General features: G+C 34.4%; 1 protein-coding gene across 3 annotated transcripts in view; it reads left to right on the top strand.

The window, feature by feature from the left end:
• Window positions 1-24,915, top strand: part of LOC102806950 (E3 ubiquitin-protein ligase TRAF7-like) — a 73,596-nt gene that overhangs the window by 14,838 nt on the left and 33,843 nt on the right. For all 3 annotated transcript variants that reach the window (XM_085500159.1, XM_085500158.1, XM_006816392.3), the window contains exons 3-4: window positions 10,504-10,589; window positions 14,070-14,191. In XM_085500159.1, the coding sequence (XP_085356285.1) occupies window positions 10,504-10,589; window positions 14,070-14,191 (208 nt within the window). The remainder of the gene's footprint in view (window positions 1-10,503; window positions 10,590-14,069; window positions 14,192-24,915) is intronic.

Below are 24,915 nucleotides of genomic sequence, written 5' to 3'. Positions count from 1 at the left end.
CAGATCGTACTTCGACATCGATAATTCACGTCCGCATAGCGTTACCGGAAGTCTTCGGTAATTTCCGAAGAATTGCGTCAGTACAACACAGCATTCTGATTGGTTAATAACCAACTTGACCCATTAGGTCAAAGTACGCTGCTGCAGGTCAAATCTGCAAATGCATCATGGCGGAAAGTGATTTTCATCGAGAGTTTGCGTATGATCCAACACCTTCGTCAGTGGAGATAATAGGACAATTTTTACTTCGACTGTGTTCCAACAGACTCAAATGTTTTTAATTTCGTAAATTCTGGTGGTACGTAATTAATATTGTAAATGTGCATATTTTTTTTGATCATTTCTGTTCTTCATTGTGAAAATCAATGACGACTTAACTAATTTTTTAATTTGATTTTCCCTCAAAGACGTAATCTGTCACTTGATGAATCAAATTTTTCATTTGCACTCTTTTTCGAGGGGGGTGCTCATGATTTTCTGAGTTGAGGCCCCTGGGCGCTAACGTGGTCGAGTACGGTAATAATAACTAATTTACATAACAATGTAATGTACTAATTAGCTCTATTATATTCATCCTGATGATAAATTTTCTGTATTGTTTATCCAAAATGATAGAGCAACTGCCCCCTACTGAAATGACAGTCGGTCATAACATCATATTAGACATGCAGGGTTAAAACTTGACAGAAGTGTCAAATGCTGTGATCAGGGCTTGATTTTTCAACTCATTTGTCCCACATGTATGTTGTTCAAATGGCAATTGCACATGTCCCGGGCTATAGGATTTCTCTTAGTGTCAAGTCCTGTTTGATGCCTAATGAATTTTCATTAGTGTCCTTCAATATTCCTTATAATGTATTTTATTTTAAAGGCATAATTTTCCTTGTGTAATCGGTTTTAGTGCTTGTTCAGTATTCCAATAATCAATCATAACACAATCGTAACAAACACTATTTACCTTTCCCTTGTTAAAAGCATAGAACCTTTTCAGATTTTAATTTGACCTATAGCCCAACTAAAGTTTGACTCGCATTAGCTTGTGTTGAACCATGACTAGCCAATCTTTATTATGCTATGTACTGTTAGTGTCAGACATGCAACAAAAAGCAAACTAAATGAAGCCTGAAAAAATAGCACTAATGAGAAAGTGGTATGGTTTAATCAATCTTATTCTCTTTAGGACTTTAGAGCTTAAGTAATCGGTAAATGAATTGAGTGGCTTCAAAATCTGATTGCAATTGGAGGGAAGATCTATTGTATAGTGCAGGTGTCTGAGTCTGTATTACCGTAATCGTCTGCGTTAGTGCCCAGGGTCGTCAACTCAGAAAATGATTTTTTAGGGGTGGGCGCTTCCCCGAGCACCCCCCCCTGGGAAAAGAGTGCAAATGGCAATTTTAATTCACCATATGACAGATTGAGTGGGATATTATTTCTTTGAAGGCAAATAAAATTAATTGTGTCGTCATTGACTTTTTATAATACAATGAAGAAACAGAAAAGGTCACAAAAAATATGCACATTTTATTATATTATTAATTACATACTACCCGAATTAATGAGATTGAAAATATTAAAGTCTGTTGGAGCACAGTCAAAGTCAAACTCTTCATCATTATCTCCACTGGTGAAAAGCACTTTCCGCCATAATGTATTTGCATGATTTGACCTGCAACACTATCCATTTAGTTTTTCACTCAGGTAGACATCTGGAAGCTAATACTAAATTCAGGCTAGTTCAGTGGATGATATCAGTGTTTTAAATAACAAAGCTATTTATAGTATATTTGGCAGTTGAAAATTATCAAATACACTCCAAACTTAATGAATGTAATTAAAACAATTTAAATAACATTCAAAGCAATTTCTAGCAATTTTGATAATATTTTACTGTATTGCAGCAACATTCACATAAATAAACATTATTGTTCAAAGGATGACTAAAATGATAGTAAATTGATCTTCATTTGTCTGTCTCTTTTTGTCTGCTCCTCAGAACTTTTGTAGTTTTTTTTTATCCAATTCACTATTCAGAATTATCACATATTAGTCATTGAGGGCTTACATTGTATCTGTCCAAGTTTGTTTATGACATGATTTTGGTTTTGCCCATGGTAAAATACAATTGTATGAGTGACGTTTGTCTCAATTTGAAAGAATGCCAACCAAGGGCAAGGTAACATGAGTTTAACTATGTTTTCAGGCAGTGAAACCGACGTTTTGTAAATATAATATTTAAATTGATGATATAATCAACATAAATTTAATGTTTTATATTTATAATCATACTTGTATCGAAACATGTATGTGTATTCCTAAACATTGATCAAATAAAATAAAACAATACAATCTGTATGTACCATAGGTTTGTTGTTTTGCATATGAATACATAGGTATATAAACATGAGTGACGAGTACGCTATTTAGTAATAAAAATGCTTCAACTTACCAAACTACTAGTGTCTCCCAACAAGTTTGTCATAGAAAGGTTACAATATATGGACGTTTGAGATGCAAAATCAAATCAATACTACTGTAAAATACTTTATTTTCACTCAGCATTTATTTTTGCTACTAAAATAATGTATTTTACAGTATGATATTTCTGCTAACTTGCAGTAAAACCAATGATACACTGTTACAGCACAAAAAAGGAAAGGAAAATCCCTTTGTCATTTACGTGAACATACTTGCTACTAATAGAGCAAACAGTATTGTAAACACATGAACTACTAATAGAGATTTATGGTATTTGTCATACCATGAAATCAAAACCTAATTTTCCCATATCTACTAATTTTTTAATTTCATAATGAACAAAAAATTCCATTATCTTTTTGACATTTTTACATGGTTTTAATTCATCACATTTCACTAATCAGCGAAAATAACAAAATTAATAAGTAAATAATTTATACATTAACAGATATCTACTATGGCTCCACAAAATACCTTTCTATAATTGAATAGAAAATATAAATTAAATTTTTATAATTCCAGTGTCTGCTCTATTATGGCAGGCTGGAGAGAAAAACATTGTAACATTCACTACCTTTGAACACTTTGTCACCAGATTAAAAATAACATAATTATGGATTATAAATGTATATTGTGAGTAGATATTGATTAAATATTAACTTTTGTGATTGTAATCGAATTATTCAATACATGTGCATCAGACACCTGTGGGAGGGGAGAGAGCAGAACGAAGGGGAGGGGGTTTATCATCACCTAATTAAGTAATCTTTTCTTTGAACACCTCCTGCCATAATCACAATTTGTTTCACATTTGAATTAATGTAAATTGAAGAAGATGAATGAATCTGTCTTCTTGGATTAAATTATCATGCAGGTTTTCTAATCTGTGTGGATACCGTTATACGTGTCTGCAATGCTGATTTGTATGCTTGAATTATGTCAGTCTATGTCAGTAATTCAGTGTTAGTACTTAGTTTATTGATATCATGCCTGATAGGAGGGGGCAATACAAGGAATTTAACTGGGATTTTGATATTCCGTTAATCATATTGCTAGTAAACATGAAACTTATGTTATTTAGTTGTTAATATTTAATAATCTTCGTCCAAATAAGGGACTTATGTTTTGGGTCCAGCCTTAACTGATTTTGCTCAAAGTTGGTACAAAGACAAGTCATATTGGTATACATTTGCCCATTATTGTGTATTTTTTGTTTCATTCGTGCTTGACTACCGAGCAGCCAATTGTATCCCCTAGAACACCAAAAATCAACAATTGCCATAAACTCAGGTATGCCCAGGCTGATTTTTTTCAAACTAGGCATTGACATCACTCATGATTGGTTCCTGAGGCATGTCAGTTAGTATCATGATTTGATTCAATAAACGATGGTCATTTTCTTTTCTTTTTTTATGCGTTTATTTCTCATTATCTGGTGTGTAATTTCAGTCTGCCACGTGCGAGTGAAATTGTGGTATACCGGTAATTATGTCATCACACAGGACTGGACAAGTTTTATAACTGAATCAACGTATTCATACCATATACATTACACAGGTACAACATGTATATGTCAGTCTCAAATCCCTTTATGCATGTAATGATATATACCATGGGTTTTACATTACATTGACCACACATCACAAAGTATGTTTAATAATATTAAGTCACCATGCAAGTATATACACATACACGAGTGTACCCACCCCCAACAAATTTCTCTGCATTTTTTTCTTCAACCTTTTTTCCCTTTTTTTTGGGGGGGGGGGGGTGAGAATAAATGAAAAATGGTAACTTCTTATAAATAAACTTTTTTAGCTCTGCTGACGACTTTGTCGAGCGGAGCTTATCATATGAGTGATTGTCCGTCTCCGTCGTCCGTGTCAATGTTTTACTTTTTCGACTTCTTCTTGAAAACTACAAGCCTGAATGCTTTGATACTTGGTGTATATGTACCTTGGGTAGACCTCTCTTAGGTTTGTTCATTTCATGTTGATATCTTCAATTCTCTAATTTTGGTGAATATTTTTGTAATTTTTGGTAAAAAGTGATATTTTCGACTTCTTGTTAAAAACCGCAAGTGCAATTGCTTTGATATTACATATATAGGTACTACATGTGGACCTCTCTCAGATTTGTTCATTTTGTAATGATATCTTTAATTCTCTAATTTTGGTGAATATTTTTGTCATTTTTGGTAAAAAGTGATATTTTCGACTTCTTGTTAAAAACCGCAAGTGCAATTTCTTTGATACTACATATATAGGTACTACATGTGAACCTCTCTCAGATTTGTTCATTTCGTGATGATATCTTCAATTCTCTAATTTTGGTGAATATTTTTGTCATTTTTGGTAAAAAGTGATATTTTCGACTTCTTGTTAAAAACCGCAAGTGCAATTTCTTTGATACTACATATATAGGTACTACATGTGAACCTCTCTCAGATTTGTTCATTTCGTGATGATATCTTCAATTCTCTAATTTTGGTGAATATTTTTGTCATTTTTGGTAAAAAGTGATATTTTCGACTTCTTGTTAAAAACCGCAAGTTCGATTGCTTTGATATTACATATATAGGTACTACATGTGGACCTCTCTCAGATTTGTTCATTTTGTGATGATATCTTCAATTCTCTAATTTTGGTGAATATTTTTGTAATTTTTGGTAAAAAGTGATATTTTCGACTTCTTGTTAAAAACCAATAGTTCAATTGCTTTGATATTACATATATAGATACTACATGTAGACCTTTCTCAGATTTGCTCATTTTGTGATGATATCTTCAGTTCTCTAATTTTGGTGAATATTTTTGGTAAAAAGTGATATTTTTGACTTCTTGTTAAAAACCGCTAGTCCGATTGCTTTGATATTACATATATAAGTACTACATGTGGACCTCTCTCAGATTTGTTCATTTTGTGATGATATCTTCAATTCTCTAATTTTGGTGAATATTTTTGTCATTTTTGGTAAAAAGTGATATTTTCGACTTCTTGTTGAAAACTGTAAGTCCGATTGCTTTGATATTACATATATAGGTACTACATGTGGACCTCTCTCAGATTTGTCCATTTTTTGATGATATCTTCAATTCTCTAATTAATTTATTTTGGTGAATATTTTTGTAATTTTTGGTAAAAAGTGATATTTTCGACTTCTTGTTAAAAACCGTAAAACCGATTGCTTTGATACTATTCATATTGTTCATTTTCTAATGATTTCTTCAGTTCTTTAATTGAAATGTGCATTGCTAACAGCGGAGCTATCTCAGCCGATAGGCTGCTTGTTTATTCAATGATCTGAACAGGAAGTTGCAAAAGAAGTGACCCCCAAGTGTCTATAAATTCTGGCCATAGAGGGCATACTTCAATTAAAATGTAAATCATGAAGGGTTGATGATTTTTAATGCGGGTTAATCAGAAAAAAAACAAAAACAATTTTCTTAATTGACTCCTGTGTGCGAAGCATATAGGAATCTTTGCAGTTAGTGCGTGCGTGTATGTATATATGTATATAAATATGTATGTATAACAGTATGTACGTCTGTTCCACTGATATCTCAGGAACCAATTATAAGATTTTTTGCTTACTAATTACCCAATTTGCATGAATTAACCAATTTGTAGGTGCTCAACAGATAACTTGATAACCTATCTAATTTTAATGAAACTAGGTACATGTACGTAAATGTTTTTGGATAATCCACAGATCAGATTGACATGCATGCATATTAATTACTTACCTTGTATAAATGGGGTCATGTAACCTCAATAATATGCATAACTGTAATTTCATGTCATCATATACGGTCATGATTTCATTACAAATTATAATTGTTATACCATAGCCACTTGGAGACGCCCTGATCACTGCTTTGCTTGCTGTAAAGTACTGGTTGAAATAAAAATATATTTCAATGATTTTGCATGCAATAAATACAATTTTTGCTTTGTGTATTGAGATGTGCTTCTAATATAGTTAATACAGTATTGCTTATTTGTACTTTATGATACCTTCAGCACACGGGAGCTCTTTCTAAGCTTTCTTTGACTCACTATTAAAATGAAGTTACTAAAAAGAAATTTGATGATTACAGTGTGAATTATTTGCATGCTGTTCTTCTGTTCCCCATTTGTAAGACTAATAGCCATTTCTATCAGAGAAACCTTTCTCAATTTGATTGCCTGTGTTGAATGAAGATGAATTGATTTCACAATTGCAATTGACTGTTGAATTTCGACCTCAAATTTACAGCAACCCATTTAATTGCTAATAAAGGTGTATTGACCACGTCATGGTTTTTAAATTAACACCACTTCATAAGAAAGTGCAGTTTAATTGGTTGAATTGATGGATAGATGCAAATATTGTGGGTGACATGTTTGTTTAGTGTCAATGTCACTGTCATATAAAATTAACCAAACTTATGGGAATAATAATACCTGCTTGGAAAATTTGATATCAATATGCAAACATTGGTTGTGTGATACTGTAAAATACTTTATTTTCTCTTGGAATTAATTTTCGCTGAAGGAATGATTCAGTGAAAGTAAAATCAAAATCAAGCGAATGTTCTTTAAATCCTATATTTTACATTTAACTCATCAAAAATCAGTGAAAATAAAATCATACAAAACGCCCAACTAGTCTTTTCAGCGAAAATTAATTCCAGCTAAAATAAAGTATTCCACAGTAATAGCAATAAATTTACATATATTGAGATTTCATGTAGTCAAAATATATTTACAGTCTATATTTGTATAAAATAAGGGTGTGTGTGGCGATATACTGCGATAAAAATTATATTCATCTGTACCTATTTCAAACCACAAAACTAAATTCAGTGAATGCTTTGATAGGTTCAATTGTCTAAACAGAAATTAGCAAGTTTATCAGCGTAATAAAAAAAAAAAAACGATTGAGATGAGCTCTGACCAGTTGTTTCACAGACTTGCTCTTTTGCATTAATATTTCTCGAAACGTATGTTTGTCATGCGATTTTGTAATCATCTTACTATCGCGTGACTCATCTTCATTTTGTTCAAGATCTTCATCACCTATCCCATCACTTACGTCATCCTCAATGTTGAATGATGGCTGATCACTTTTGATAATTTTTGAGTGTAAATTTTGTGTGCAGACATATCCATGTGACATATATCTCTGTCTGGTATTAGTTTATTTATTACTCAGATCAAGGAGAAATATAATCCTCAATTACAGAAACTCGTCAACTTGTTTTTACAGAGAGATAAAACAGAAAAAGGGCATTATGCAGAAAGAATATATCTACATACGTGTACATCAGTGTACATAATTCTTTGTTTTACAGAAACACATCATATACACATATGGAATGTTGTAGGGCTTCATTAATAAAGTAGTGCTAGTAGTATCTACATTTTTCTTCAACTATTGTAAAATACTTTATTTTAGCTGGAATTAATTTTTGCTGAAAAGACTTTTTGGGTGTTTTGTATGGAACCTGTTTTCACTGACTTTTAATGAGCTGAATGTAAAATATAGGAAAAAAAGTATATTCGCTGGATTTTATTTTCACTGAATCATTCCTTCAGCAAAACTATTGAAAAATTAATTCCAAGGAAAAATAAAGTATTTTACAGTAGACCTTCATGCCTGCACAGAAGGTGTGTTCATGGTCAAATAAGCTTGTGATTATCCAGTTTACAATAAATGTATACAAATTTTATTTGTTTAAACTATTTGAGATGTGATACAAAAAGAGCAAAAAAAGTACAAGATAAATCGTGCTAGTGAAGTAATGAACATGCATATGTACATGTGCTGATACCTGCTATATTTTCACCGTGGCTTCATGTCTTTAATAACCTCAGTGAAGCATTGACTGCTACAAAATATTGTGATTTTGATCGAACTCAAGAAAATCTCTCTTGCAAAATATATGTAAATGATATTTATTCGCTGAGTATGTAGATTTGCAGTGAGTCAGTTCAATTTAAGACAACAAGTAACTTGTTTTAATTAATTGTGGCGTACTTGTAACCCTGATTTGTGACTTTTTCGGATTCTGGATATCTTGATTTGTATGCAATGCTCTACACCTGTTTGTGAGTTTGATACTTATAAATTACAATTAATTGAATCATGTCTTACATGTACATGCCCCTAGCTTTAATTATTCTATTTCAATCAACATATACATGTACATATAATAGACCATGTATAAACAGAGGTCATAGCATTGTAGTGGCGACACATCTTTGTATGGGATTCGACGAAGTTCAAAATTAAATCATTTGAAATACACAAGATCTTATATTGAATGAAAAATCACATATTGAAAGTATGTTCCATAGATAGGCAATGTCTGTATAAAACTGTACATGCTGCGATTCCGTAGCTATCAATGTTGTATAGCTGTGCCACTACAAGTGCATAAACAATCAATCTACATACAGAAATTAGAAAAATATAAGTATATTACCAGAAGTCATCCTTCGAGGCATGCATACTAGTACCAGAAGTCATCCTTTGAGGCTACTAGAAATGTCATGGTCACCACTCATCCCTGTATTAAGTCATTGCATAAAATAGGATAAAATAATGTATTTATTCTATTACAAGTGTATCTCTAATAGAAGTACACCTAATCCATTAATTGGATTTAATGATTGCTGTCTTTTTAAAGAATAGTCGTACAGTATGCTTTTTAATAAAGCAAATATGGTAGTGTTTATATCATGCTGACTTTACTACTGTCGCATATGCTTATGCAAGTTTTAACGTTTTTCATAATTAGTTTCCCCCAACACCTAATTATGAATCTAATAAACAGGTATTGATTTCTATGGTTGCTACATTACTTAGTGTACAACAGTGTTCAGCAATAGAAAGATAGGGGGATTTATAATTAGTCGTTCGTGACTACGATAGTTTTGCAGTTAGAAATTGATCTCTGTTGACCCTCAGATATGTCTGGAAAAGTATGTTTTGATACAAAGATATACCGGTAACACATCATAATTTGTTTTTTCAGTGTGCATGAAACAAGAATAGGTTTTTTCATTTATTCAACTAAATTCCTAAAATAAAAGAAATCAACATCTGTACAGAACTGCAGCTGGTGGAGTAAAATCTCTGCATATTTTTGATGACTGGAAGAAAACGCCCACAAGCAACTAGAGAATTATTTACATCATAATCCAAATCACAGACAAATACTGTAAACTACTTTAATTTCGTGAGACAAATTTTGTGAATCAGTGAAAATCTTGAAACTTTGTAGCACTGAAAATTTCTCTGAGGGTCTTACATGTACACCACGGAGTGCCAGCGACTTTTGTGAAATTTTGTTTTGTCATAAAATCATTGAAAATATTATGAGGTTATTACGAGAATAGCTCAAAGTATGCACAAAGACAGTACAGCAGGAGTATCGACCAACGCGCAACGGAGGTCGATAGCACGGTGTACTGTCTAAGTGCATACATTGAGGTATCCTCGTAATAACCTTATTATTATACATATTTTCCTTCCAAGGATACATCATGGGAATGCTGAAATCAAAAAGGTTTAGATCAGAATCAGTGAACTTCTTTGTGTGGAGTCCGGTCAAACCCTGGTGGCAGCCATGTTTGTTTATATTATTAAAGGACGCTTACATGGGTACTCATTTCATATTTGGAATTCGCATTTCCTAATATAGTAGGATGAAAATACCCTGTAAAATACAGCAAAATTACGGCATGCTTTAACTTATGGTGTTATAGTGACAGATGTATAATACATGTTAACATCTATGTGTGCCTCTATTGGTTTAGTTGTAGTTTAGTTCATTGCAAAAAGCATAAAGAACTTAGACATAAAATAGCAAGTAATTGTATATAATGATACCTGTAAAGGTGAAATCAAATGTAACTCAGTTTGTCATGGCAAAGTATACAAACAATCTACATTTGTTGTGTAATTGGTTTATTTTGTTCTCATATACCGGGAGAATGTTTAATTCAGAAAATGACGTGTACATTTTCTTTCTGTTATAGGATGTGAATTTGTTGGAAATTTAGAATCCATTGATCAACATTCTACCTCCTGTTACTATAGACCGCCAGTGGATCATACAGAGGAGGTAAGCAATAACAAACTATGAAATGTACAAACCTGAGAACTAGTTTGATTTGTTTACTGGTTAAATACTGTGTAATGTTGATGAGGGAGATTGTGTAACATTGTGAATGTCTCTATCCTGTCATTGGTGTTTACCCTTTCACCACCACCAGACTTTCAAAATTTTCCTAAATTTTTCTGCATTTTTTTCTTATATTCTTCAATATTCTGGAAATAAACCCTAATTTTGGAGCCAACAGACAAAATTTAAGTCAATTTTCACTGAAAAAATACAGACTATAAACAGAATTATTTTGTGAATTTGTGATGAAAAGAGTGAACTTGTGGTGAGAAGGTTAACCTTCTATGTGGTGTTAAATATCCCAGGGGACCACTCAGATCAGATTTAAGTATGTAACCTTAAAAATACCAGTAATAATGAGGGTACCATACTAGTCTCACTCAGCTCCAAAAATCATGTATTTTAGAGGGGTGGGCGCTTACCCAGGCATCCCTTGCAAAAAGGTGCGCAAATGGTAATTTTAGTTCACCATGTGACAGATTGAGGGGAATATTACATGATTTTAGGGAAAATAAAATTCCAAATTTGGTTGCATTGTCATTGATTTCAACAACACTTTTACAATGAAGAAGCAGAATTGGTCACAAAAGTACACACATTTTATTACAATATTAATTTGGTACCACCAGAATGTTACCTGCAACATCTTTTGACCTGATAGGTCAAGTCTGTTATTAACCAATCAGGATGCTGTATTGTACCACCTCACTTCTCTTGGAATTTCCAAACACATTCTGGTAACGCATTAAGCTGTAAGTTGGTGGTCATTTTCAATTGAAATTTGGTCAAAATACATGCCATTGAGGTTCATAATTCAAAAACAAGTTTGACTACTCCCAAGTTTTTTTTTGCTTTGAACTTTTGAATAGCCAGGAAATAATAATAGCAAAAATGTCAAGTTATAGTTGTGTCAAAATTATATTAGCTACATCCACTTTCAAGAAACTAATTTAGTGTTAACCTAACAAAAATATGCATGAAGTTCAAAACTTAAGTTTGACACATGTAATTGGTCTAACACACTAATAAGCGAATTCATTGTTACAATAGAAAAACCTTTTTTTTAAAAACCAAATACATGTATCAATAACCAGTAGACAAGTTTTCAACAAGGTAGTTACAATACTTCAAGGGAATGAATTTTGTTGACTTTTCTACTTGATGGTTTGATTAACACATCGCCTAATTGAAAGCCTCCACACATAAGCAACATGACTGGTATATCATTGCATCACCAGGTTATGCCTTAACCTATAAACTAATACTACCTTGTGTTTTAAAATATGTCTACGGTCTTAGCTCTATTAAGAAGCGCATATCTAATAATAGAAATACACATGATCAAACCATTGCATTTCTTGCATACTGAACTACATGTATGGAAATGTTACTTATTACTGTAAAATACTTTATTTTAGCTGGATTTACAATTTACAAAGACATTTTGACTGTTTTGTATGAATTTTACTTTCACTGATTTTTGATTAGTCCCTTCAATGAAAATGGAAGTTCATACAGTAATTTTAGCTTGATTTTCATTGAAGATATTTTGACTGTTTTGTATGAATTTTACTTTCACTGATTTTTGATGAGTCCCTTCAGTGAAAATGGAAGTTCATACAGTAATTTTAGCTTGATTTTCACTGAAGATATAGAAGTGCATACAGTATTTATTTTAGCTGGATTTTCATTGAAGATATTTTGACTGTTTTGTATGAATTTTATTTTCACGGATTCCTGATGAATCCCTTCAGTGAAAATAAAAGTTCGTACAGTTTTTCTGAAAAAAATCTATTCTTCACCTGGTCATTATCAACCATGCTAGTATTTTGAAAAATATAGACACTGTATAATTACTTAGACAGCATTGTTTGAACACGTGGAAGCTAAACTAAACAGAAAGCTGAGATATTAAAAGAAGTAGGTCATCACATGAATATAGATGAGCTTATCTGTCAGTCTTGATGACTCATCTCGCCATTGCGTGTGACTTTTTTGTGTTTCATGTCATGATCACCGGAAATTTAACTGCTGCTTCATTTTACTAATCGTAAAATACCGGTATAATTATTCCTTTGAATATGGTATGATGAGGTTTAATGAATTAAATTAGAAATATCATTCAAAATTTAAACTTCAATAAAAGCGTTTCTATTTGTGTTGGTAGTTGAATATTAAAATTCTTTTTTGAAGTGTCTCAAAATGAATTTCACACATACATGCAGGTGTGGATGTTTCAGGTACAATGTAGAATAAATAATTCACAAGATGTGTTTATATTATACCTGGATGTATTCCAGCGGTTAACATGTTCACCTTGCATCAGTATTAAAGGTTATATAGATTTGATCCCTCCCAGTTGACTGCTGACTCAACAGTATAAATTAGGTTTGGGAATTTGGTGTCCTATCGGATGCGAAATGATAATAATCATTGTGTAGACTCTTTCTGCTGTTCAAGTCAAATAACCCAGCTCACTGCCAAGAATAACATATCTATGCATAATAATTGGCCTCTTTCTCGCCTGTCAGGTCGTCATAAAAAAACACACACATTACATTTGCATTCCTGCCTGATGTGATGAGTGAATAAATAAAAAATTGATGTAGGAAAAATGTTAAAAAGTTTTTATATATTGGTAATTCCACAATATTTTTTTTTTGAAATCAGCAGAAACAGGCGATTATAGTCAATGTTTTGTATCAATCCGAGCCATAGGTTATACTAATAATGTTGATGTGACAGTGTTCTGTTTTACGTAAATGTCTTGCTTCTGTTTCGTGATGCTTGTTTCAATGTTAACAGTTTTTTGACTGAATAATAATTCTGAAAATCAAGACATGAGATTGTCAACATGAAGCCTTTCTAACACAATCGGTAGTTAGCAAGACAGTACTGGTACATATAAACCTAGAAGAAGTGATTGTTGTGGCAATTTCATGATTAATTTAGTAGCCTAATTCTACTTGTTAAATGCCAAACAGGTGTCGATTGATGGGGAGGCCAATAATCCACTACTTGGAATTTATTCACTTGTGGATGTCAATATCTTGTTATCTTGCCCGTACCATCAAAGATGGGAGGGAAAGGTATATTAAAGGAAAAATTTGTGTCCGGCGTTGTCGTTGTCTCCGTTGTTGTCGTTAATAATTGTTATTGTGTGCATAATACAACAAAGGACAAGGTCACCAGAGTTCAACTATGTTGTTTTATTAGACCTGGTTGACACTGGGTTTTACATTTAGTCCATTAACTTGCTATGTGTATAATGCCACTATTACGGAAAGATAGCCCTGAATACATGGCATTTTTGTAATACCAGTGTAGGTGCCAAGATCTGGTCAAATCATTGTAAAAATACATGGGCCTGGCAGGTTAAGTGTTAATGAAAATCAACAATGAAATTATTTTCATTTGCAGATTATAGCTTTACAGAATCAGAATGAGGAACTAAATACATCAGTGAAAACGTTAACGGAGAGAATAGCGTGGTTGGAGAAATATAAAGACAGCCTATCAGCAAGACTTGATAAGTATGCAAGGTGAGTTTGTTAACACGTTGATGAGTTTACATTTATCTCTATGTACAATGTCAGTCATGTGTGTATTGACATGTTTCCTTCATCTTACTTCTATGTAAATCCACGAAACCATCCATCTAGCATGCAGTGTCTGTTAAATTTGAAAACGATGAGAAAAATGAACTGAAATAAATTGTATATGGTGTTGCTGATTTTGTTTACAGACCCTCCCGCTCCCCTCCTCCAATGCCCCTCTGCCACACATATGAAAAAATCCTTATTAGTTCAAAACAGTTTACCCTTTACACTTTTTACTTCACTTAATTAATTGTTAATGAGTAGAGAATGCTGTTGTAGTGTTGGTCAAATTAAGTGACGCTGTCGTCAGAACTGCATGTTCTAATATTTTTCTTCTGTACTCTGGTTGGTCTTTATCTGCATCGCCAGCACTACATATCACAAGCTCAAACCTGAGTTGAAATGCACTAAATATACATTTATCACAGTTCTAACTATTATCATCACAAAAAACCTTTAATTATAAGACCAAGCATGGCACATAATTTGGGCAATGGTTTGAATTTATAGCTTACATGTAAATGGCTGTAAACGTGCGACTGGATTTTATCAGATCTCTAAAAACTGGTTGCTATCAGTATGTAAACAGCATTCATTCTTGTAACACTAGTCCTATGCACATGAGAAGTTCTAATAATGTCTTTAAAAGAAAAGGACTGCACATCTGGCTCCTTGATATTTAATAAGAAAACTTTTAGTTTAAATTTTAGTTCGGAATAGAAAATACTGGGCACTGACAGTACCGGTATGATGATTATGTTTCTGCCATTCATGTGATATTATATTGCCATGTTTTGCCATCAGCTCATCGTTCACTCAGTATTATCGATTAAATTTCCATGTATAATGCATTTTCCAATACATAGTGATGAAGCATGCATATCTTGTTATGAGGCAGTGTTTCTTATTTCCATTAGCACTAATAATATGAACAGAATGTATGATAACTTCCTCTAGAAATGTCATTCTGCAGTTCATTTTGCAGTGTTTGTTGGGAAAAATTACATGATTATTCACTTGTGTTTCTAGTTGTGCTTATGATCTTGTTAGGTTAGCATTTTATAATTCTCACAGACGAACGGGAACAGAAAGTCAGTAGAAAACAAAAGATTTTTCCGTTAGCGTGGGGGAAAACAGACAAGTTAATCTGAAAATTCATTGTCTTTTCCTGTTTGTGATTGGCCCTGGCATTGTTTGGGGGATCGTGATGTAGTTTCGTCTGTGAAAATCTACCTTGCAGTGTAGGCCTATACCTCTTCTGGGCTTTCCCCAAGACATTACAGCACATCGCCTCCCTCCTCTATTTTGGATAAACAATAGAACTTAATTATCATCACAATGAATATAATAGAGTGAATACATATTCTAGTGTTATGTAAATTAGATCTATCTATAATAATATAATCTATAATAAACAGGAAATGAAATATTTAAAAAGAAATTATTTCACCTGCTTAAAAGTAATTATGTTGAAAGAGTACTGATATTTTTAAAGCTATGCAATTGGATTAGATTCAATTGGTTATACCGGATTCTGCCGTAAATTCGCCCATCCAAAAAATCGCCCTGGGCGATTTCACGGCTGGTGGGCGCTTATTTGGGGTTAATATCAAATATTTTTAGGGGGCTTATATTTTCATTGAAAAATCCACCTACAAAGCCGACTGTCAACACCGGCAGTTGGACCACCCAAAATGAAAGAAACTAAAATTGTATACATTTTTTTCTAGCTGGATTAATAAGTAGACAGCGCATCTTTCTCCAATAAAATCACATTAACGAACATCTTGCGCCAAATACAATTTGTTTCATTTTATTAGTAATGAAAGTATATTCTAAAAGAAGTTTCAAATAACAACGAACACAACTGCATTGCTTTGTAGCGAATGATTGTGGTAGCGCAATTCGGTCATGCTGCGTTTTACAATTGTTGATTATTACCGGTACCTAGTAATGCTAATAACGTGCAAAAAATAAATTCGTTGAATTGTTATGATATTCAAATAAATTTCAACTTATTTAATCGTAATCGAATGATTCCGATCGCATTTTCAACGCTCGATGCTGTAAAAATGAATATCCGCCATGTTTTGACCTGACCTGACAAGTCAAATCAATAATTAACCAATGAAAACGATGGATGATGCCAACATGTTCAAATTACCATAACACATTTAAATATGTTAATGTTATTGAACCCAGCATGGAAGAGATTTGCCGATGTTGTTGTACGATCTTTTGGCTTGGATTTTAATGGGAAAGTGGCATGATCTGTTTTTAAATAAAAAAATAGTTGTTTTCAAAAGATAAACTGAGCATTTGAAGAATAATTTAACATTATTTACAGCGATAACAACTCATTGTCGAAACGAAGCTAACCCATTCACGCTAGTCGCAATACACATCAATACTCTTGATGTGACTACGGCGAAACTTTTAGGCTTCAGAAAAAATTTAAATAGCACCTTAAAAAACTGACGAAAAATCGCCCTGGGCAGTTTCTTGGTCCCAATTTATTTTTTTTAAAACCTGAACTGATTTTTAACAGCCCTGGGCAAATTTACGGCAGAATCCGGTATTATTGGTGCTGGTTAATACTTTGCAGGTGTTCTGGTCTTCTGCTATAAAGGGTGAAGGGTTTTTGTCAAAACTGCATTGTTTTTATTAGCGAAATAGCAATCTGCTTTTTACAAATGCAGTAAATTAAAATATGCTATGTTTTTTAAATGTTGACCATTTTCTCAGGAGAATTCACAGTTTGTCATTTATCTTTATGATCTTATGAATAGCCGCGAAACAAAATAACAAGTTTCATTCATCTAAAAATCTCTTAGTCGGCACAGCAACAAAAGTATGACTACCCCTTCTTCAGGTTAGTGAGCAAAATCTAGGCAGCAATTCCAGACATTGGTGGGAAGATCATAGGAAGTAGAACGATTGTCAGTTTATACCAAGGCAAAGATGACGTAGCTTAGCTTCTTCTAGCCAGACGAATACGCCATTGAAAACAGAATCACAGCATTTTTGTGTTTATTAAAGTGGGGTACTGACATGACAGAATATTCCTGAACCTCCCAAATGTGCTTCAATTGTCATGTCAGAAAAAAAAATATGTGTTACCCTTTTTTAGCCAACTGTGTTTCAGTGCTCTTTTCTATGCTAGGGTATAAGCCCCAGATGTTTTTCACTGTGTCTGAAAAATGTGAAACTTGATCTGGCCTGGTATCACATATCAGGTCGGCCTTGAGTACTACTGCTAGTGCGTGTGAAGAGCTATAAATAGGCAGTTAAATCTACAGTGGCATACTTCACATCGTCTTCAAAAAGTGGGAAAATCGGCAGAATTTTTGCAGTCCTTTACATGGTTTTCAGTAATTTTGCAGGCACAATAGGACTCAATTGCACTATGGATAAGAACAGTAAGTAACAGTTGGCTATATCAGTGGAAATACTAGGAAATAATTGGCCAGTGTTTTGAACACATTAGAACACAATTGGCCTGCCTTGCATGCACATTGAGAAACAACTGCACTATGGATACGGATGGAAGGCAACACATTAGAACACAATTGGCAGTATATGTATACACACAAGTATACAACTGGCCTGATTTGAAGGTACATTGAAACACAATTGGCACTATGGATAAAAACAGTGAGTAGCAACTAGACATTGTACTGGGCCCACTGAGGTACAATTGGGTAGTGTTTTAAACAAATGTAGATGTAACTGGCAATGCTTCTAACTATTCATGACATAGTTAGCCTGGGCTAATAGGAACATTTAGTCACAATTGGCTGTGTTTCTGATGCATGGGGAAATAACTGGCATGTAGTTAAAGTATATTGAATCCCATATGGTTGATGTATTTTTGATACACAAAATTGACCTTGGGCTAAATACTTTATACTTACAAGTTTTTCTCTTTTTTTGCATAAGTGTGTGAGGAGCTGGAAATGTCACTTAGAGAGGTGGCTGCCTTGCAACTCAGCAATGAGGAGTCACGTATAATGAATTCTGGTGGCAGGACAAGGAGAGGCAGCAGGTTACAATTTACAGATAGAACCACCCCTTCTAGTGGTGAATCTACACCTAGTGAACCACCAGAAGAAATGCCAGTGGTTCGCAATCCTGAACATGCCAGTGAACCCCCGCAGGACATGGCAATGGATGTCAGTGACAGTGACCCACTGCAAGACAGGGTACATTTAAGATATACAGATAGTGGTAGAGCCACTCCTTTTAGTGGTACATCTACACCACAGGAAATTGAACCATTGCAGGACATGGCAGTAGTTGGCAGTGAACCACCACAGGACATGGCAGTAGTTGGCAATGAACCACTACAGGACATGGCAGTAGTTGGCACTAGTGAAGGTGGCAGTGAACCACCCCAGGACATGGCAGTAGTTGACACGAGTGAAGGTGGCAGTGAACCACCTCAGGACATGGCAGTAATTGGCATTAGTGAAGGTGGCACTGGCAGTGAACCACCCCAGGACATGGCAGTAGTTGGCAATGAACCACCGCAAGACATGGCAGTAGTTGACACGAGTGAAGGTAACAGTGAACCACCCCAGTACGTGGCAGTAGTTGGCACTAGTGAAGGTGGCAATGAACCACCACAGGACATGGCAGTAATTGGCAATGAACCACCACAGGACATGGCAGTAGTTAGCAATGAACCACCACAGGACATGGCAGTAGTTGGCAATGAACCACTACAGGACATGGCAGTAGTTGGCAATGAACCACCACAGGACATGGCCAGTATTGGGGGAGATGAGAGAAGCAATGAACAGACCAATGATGAGAGACATGATAGGGTGATTGCCGTCAGTGAAGAAAATGACCTGTCAGATGATTGCCTGGAGTCAGGGGAAGATATGGAAGTCAGTAGTGACCATTGTTTCCCCTCATCTTCTGGGGAAGATGTAGTGTCAGATGAAGACCCGCATGAAGGGCTTACCTTGAGATCACGTAGGAGAATAAGACAAAATGTAAATGTCAGAAGAATTGAAGACACATGGAAAAGAGGCCACAGGTATGAGGAGCCAACTGAATACATGCACCTTGGTTCTGATGACAGTTCTGAAAGTGAGGATGATGAAGGGTGGTCATCACACCTGAAACGTCACACTGGTTCAATGGAATTTACAGGTGACCCACCTGGCCCCAATGTTCCTTTGGATGAGAATGCAAGTGTCCTGGAAGCATTTCATACCATTTTTCCTACATATCTGATTAAAAAACTGCGCCGTGAGACAAACAAATATGCTCAATGGAGCCAGCTCAGAAAACGCAAGAGAGATAAATTTTGGCATGAAGTCAAAGATGATGAAATTAGAGCATTTCTTGGAATCCTTATCTTGATGGGTGTTGATCCAAAGATGGAAATTGGGGACTACTGGTCTAACCAGACTGCTCTTAGGAATGAATTTATAGCAGGAACAATGAGTAGAAATCGATTTCAAAAAATACTTCAGTATTTTCACTGCAATGATGCTGACAAAGATCCAGCAAATATTAGTGATCCTGAGAGACGTAGAATTGAGAAAAGTCGGGAACCAATGTATAAAGTACTTCCAGTCCTAAACAAAATTATGGAGTCTTCCCAAAATTCTTATAATCTCCACCAAGAGATAGTAATAGATGAAGCTATCATAGGTTATAAGGGGAGTAAAGCAGGTATCCCAACCGTATTTATTCATAGCAAACCAAGATCCAAGGGATTTAAAGTTTATGTACTTGCAGATGCAGTCTCTAATTACATAAGCTGTATCAGATTCATGACAGTATCTGCCATTACTGATAGAAAAGGGGATAGAAAAACCCATGATCTGTGTGTTGATATGATCAGCCATGTACAAGGGTTCAATCATATTTTATATACAGACAGTTTTTACACTAGTCCTGACTTGGCAATGACTCTGCTAAACAATCATCACACATTCCTTATTGGCAGTACTCGGCCAACCAGGAAGGGAATGCCAACTTGTCTAAAGGCAAGTGATAAGAATCCTGACAGTAAAAGGATAAAACGGCTTGAGAGGGGTCAATTTGTCTCAAGACAGAAAGGAGACTTGGTTGTAGTCGTATGGAAAGACTCAAAATTATTCACTGCTCTGACAACATGCAAGGAAGGTTTCAGGACCAGGGGAGAGAGACTTGTAAGATATGTAAAAAACAAAGAATCGCATAAAAGAGTGACCTACACAGTGCCAGCACCTGAGGTTATAGAAAATTATAACCAGTTTATGGGTGGTGTAGACAGAGCAAACCAGTTGAGGGCATATTACACCTCACAACGCCAAACCCACAAGTGGTGGAAATATGTATTTTTCTATTTGTTGGACACTGCCTTGACCAACAGTTGGATAATTTATCAAACCATAACCAATGCCAATCTGACACACAAATCTTATCAATTAAAGATTGGTATAGCTCTGGTTGGTGGTTTCTCTTCACGTAAGAAAGAGCTTGTCACTGCACAGCCATCAATTGACAGCTACAAGGGGCACACACTGGTGCGTGAGGCAGGACGTGGACATTGTTGTAGGCTGTGTATCAAACTAAATAGAAAGACAAGGAGTGGAGGCTACCACCTGAGCAGCTACAAGTGCAACCGATGCAGTATTCACCTTTGCAGGGACTGCTTCCTGCCCTATCACCATATTTCTACAGGGAAGTCAACTGTGTACAAAGAGACCCAGTATAATGAAGAGGATCAGGCAGAAGCCAGACTAAGGTGGGATGGCAGAGATCCTAGAAATCAAGAAAGACCAAGAGTGGGAAGACCAAGAAGAAGACAGCTTAGAAATTAGTGCTGGAACTTTTTGTTAGGATGGGCCCAAGGGTGGTGGGTGGTGTTGGGTAGGGTGATATTTATGCAATTGTAAACTGACCATGTATGCTTTATTTTGCAGGCCTAATGAATCAGTGCAGTGTGAATATTATATATATATACCTACTAATCAGTGTATTTTTAGGTAATTAGATATTTCTGAAAACCAGACCAAATAGGACTCAATAAATAATACTCCATGCCAGTTTTTTTAAATGCACAGAACAACGCCTCAGTTGTCAATAACTGTGTGTGTGTGCTGTCCAATTGTTCATGAATGTGCTCAGCAAGACACACCATAGATTACTATGTGTGCCTACAAGCCTATCCAATTGTTCATGACTGTGCCTCTGTACTATGTAATTGTACTTAGGTTGTCAGCAAGCCACTCCATATCAGTTGTTATCTGTTGTGTACTTGGCCCAGTTATATTTGAGTAGGCAAGTGTAACCTGATCCAGTTGTGTATGAGTTTGTCAGTTAAAGTGGAAGTTAACGCAAAGTATCAGGGCTCTACCAAAACTATACACAATTGGCCAGAAAGGTCATACTCCCTTTGGGAGATAGAGAAATATATGTCACACATATATTATATATACAATGGTAATGTTAACATTTGAAAACTTGAAATTGAAATTTCTGCAGTCAGTATTGTTTTTTAATTAAATGTCTGAAACAGCTTCTGAGCCTCCATACCACACCTCATCTCAGCCCCCCAATCCTTAACATCTCTTTTTGTATTTCATGGAATTCTTGACATGTGCATGAATAATGCTTTTATAAAAGGAAATGTGAGTTTCTGCTACTGAAATAACACAGTCATTTCCTGTCTTAAATGTGATTAAATTCTATTTTAACTTGCTCAGTTAATGGTTGTGTAAGTTTAAACGACAGTGTGTGTTTCCTGTGAGATAATGATGTTCATACAATCTCAATCAAATCAGTATCCGCTATTCTTTGAATTGATGCATGTAAGGACAATATTTATAGTTACTATGGTGGTGGCCGGCAGTGATGATGATTTTCAGTTACCAACTTCAATACAGTTATGGAGACTCGTAAGTTCTTTGTCGTGTCCGCGAAAGGTCAACACGAACTGAAAGTCTTTTCCAGACTTTTTATATTATGGGTTAATTCTATTAGGATAGTAAAAGAAAATAGTAAAAAGTGTGGTCAGCAGAAAATTAGAAAGAAGAAGCCAACAACACATTTTCTACTACGAGTTTTAAATAAGAAAATAACATGTAAATGTGAATGCACAGTGTTTGCAGGTTTCCAAGTTGTGCCAAAAAAAAATTCCTATAGGTTGTTGGGGGAAACATCAGAGTTTTATACTCTCTATAGATGTGTTTAGTCTGCCATTACATGTTGATTTTACTTGAAATACGCATGCATAAGTGTAAATACTGAATTGGTTCTATTAACAGTGCATGGTAAATTACACAGAATGATGTTTGTATGTTCAAAGTGAAAAATATTTTTATGATTCAGTATAAAACCAATGTGATTTTTACCTGGTCCAAATCATTGTAGATGATGGTCAAGGTACATGTATACAAGGGGAAAATGTCTGTTCTCGTTCTTGTCGTCGTCGTCGTCGTCGTCGTCGTCGTCGTCGTTGTTGTTGTTCCTTGTGGTTCAAACAGTTTTTATCCAATTTCTTCCAAACTGGGATATTATTTTTGAGGTTTCTGCCAAGTTTGATTATGGTCCATTTTCTATGTATATTTTTCAAGATACTGGTAGAATTTCACCTAAAATTGTCTTCTTTTTGTGGTTACCTAAACAATTTTTTTCTTTGAAATATCAAGATATAGGGTAAAATTTGGCGGAAATAAAAAGTTGTTACATATAGAAATAAGTAGACAGAGAGATGACACTTATCTTACTAATGTTAGTAATATGCTCTTCAAGATTTGTCAATTAGATAAGTTTAGTAAACTGATATGTTGTTTTCATTATGAGTAGAAATCAAAATAGTGACAAGTGTAGTATTTCATTATAGCATTTATACAATTCATGTTATATTATTCTATAAGGGACATTATGATTACCGGTAATACAGTACATGTGGTATTAATAAAAAAAAACATATTGGCCACAATTTTGCTTGGATATGTTTCTATACTATTAATATTTAAGATTTTATACAATTCATGTTATAGTATTCTACTGTATAAGCGATATTGAGATTGACACAGTACATTGAGTATACTAGACGAAACAATATAGTACCTGTAATAATCGAGAAACGTGGCTATTATTTTCTTGTAAAATTTTGGTTAGATATGTTGCTGTTGTATTATTTTTAGGAACTTTTATGCAATTCAATTTGTATTATTCAATATAAGGGACATAGATGTACAGTACAGTACAATTTAGTATTATTTGAGAAACATTTTATGTAATTATGATGACTTCATTGTTTTTGGCTGTTTTTGGTTGAAAGCTAATAATATTTTTCATGCAAAATTTTATTGCATTGTTTCAGGACATCTATACTCACTTTGGCTATGCAAAGAAAAGATATTGTATAGTTAGTTTTTTTATCCATCCATCCATTTGTTATACATGTATATCTAGATTCTCAATTGGCAAGGTTGTAATCGTTACACTATGTTTGTTTTATAGGTACTTCTAATAGAGTAAATACGGTAGTTGTCTTGAAAGATAAGACAATTACATTCATGCGTGCAATTAAATGATCTGGAGGGTAGACTGGATATAAGTTCCAAACTTCAGTCCTCAATACACGCATATACATGCGTGCCTCTCTAAATTCCAATCTCTAGAGAATTCCTCCAGGCATATAACATAGATGTGTTCATGACTGATCACTATTGTGGTGATGGATTGGATCATATCTTGCTGTAATTAAATAATCCCACATTTCAGAAATGAAATGTCATTTTAAGTTATTCCGTAGCGGGTTAGTCTTTCCTTTCAGAAAAGATCAGTGACCTCCATGAAGTCATTTTCCCTCCCAGCGTCAGTTATCCTCTTTCATGTTATGCTTCACAGTATTCCTGTCTCAGCGTTTCCTATTCTGTGAAAACAAGCCATTATTCAATTTAAAATGACAAGAGTCATCGGCATGCCAAATTTGTTTTATTTTACCTTAAAAATACTCATCAGTTTTTTGATTGCTTCCCTTTATTTCAAATCAAGCATAAATTGGAGGTGTTAATATTATTTAGTTTCTGAATATTTTTATTTTATAGTTAAACTAATTATTCCCTTAATGTTTCGCATCATATCATTCCTCATTTTGAGATAATGAGTAAATTGGTGTCACTTAAGCCGGAGAGCAAACAAAAACAATCATATTTATTCCAATCAACGTCATTTGTTATATAAAACTGCACACTAAAATGGATTGATTGCTACCATTCTTTGTAACATATGTTTTCTTGATGACAACTCCCATGTCTTGCTCCTTAGCTGCGGGCAGTCATCACATAATTTCACTTGGACCAGCTGTGACAATTTTATAGTTGTCAGCAGCTGCCATAGGAATGGTGGTCATGTACTGAATGGCAAGTTGGTTTTATAAATTAGTTGGGATGAGGAAGTTGTATCCTCCATCTGTCTTGTTCCCTTTCTCCACTCTGATCATTAAAATAAAAATGGTGTATGATTAGGGATTCTGTGAACCCTTCTCCACTTGCCATTAGCAAATTACATTTGAACAACTAATTATGTCCTTTTGCATTAATGGTTCAAATTAATTTTAAACCATGGCTTATTCTGAGGAAGTGGTCAACATTTAAAAACATGTCATCGCCCACAGAAAGGTACACAACCATAGCATATTTCAATTTACT

This window comes from Saccoglossus kowalevskii, chromosome 6 (assembly GCF_978046115.1).
Source record: "Saccoglossus kowalevskii chromosome 6, keSacKowa6.1, whole genome shotgun sequence".
In the NCBI taxonomy this organism is placed as follows: domain Eukaryota; kingdom Metazoa; phylum Hemichordata; class Enteropneusta; family Harrimaniidae; genus Saccoglossus; species Saccoglossus kowalevskii.
Note: the sequence above shows the minus strand (reverse complement) of the source record. Positions and strands in the feature narration are given on the sequence as shown.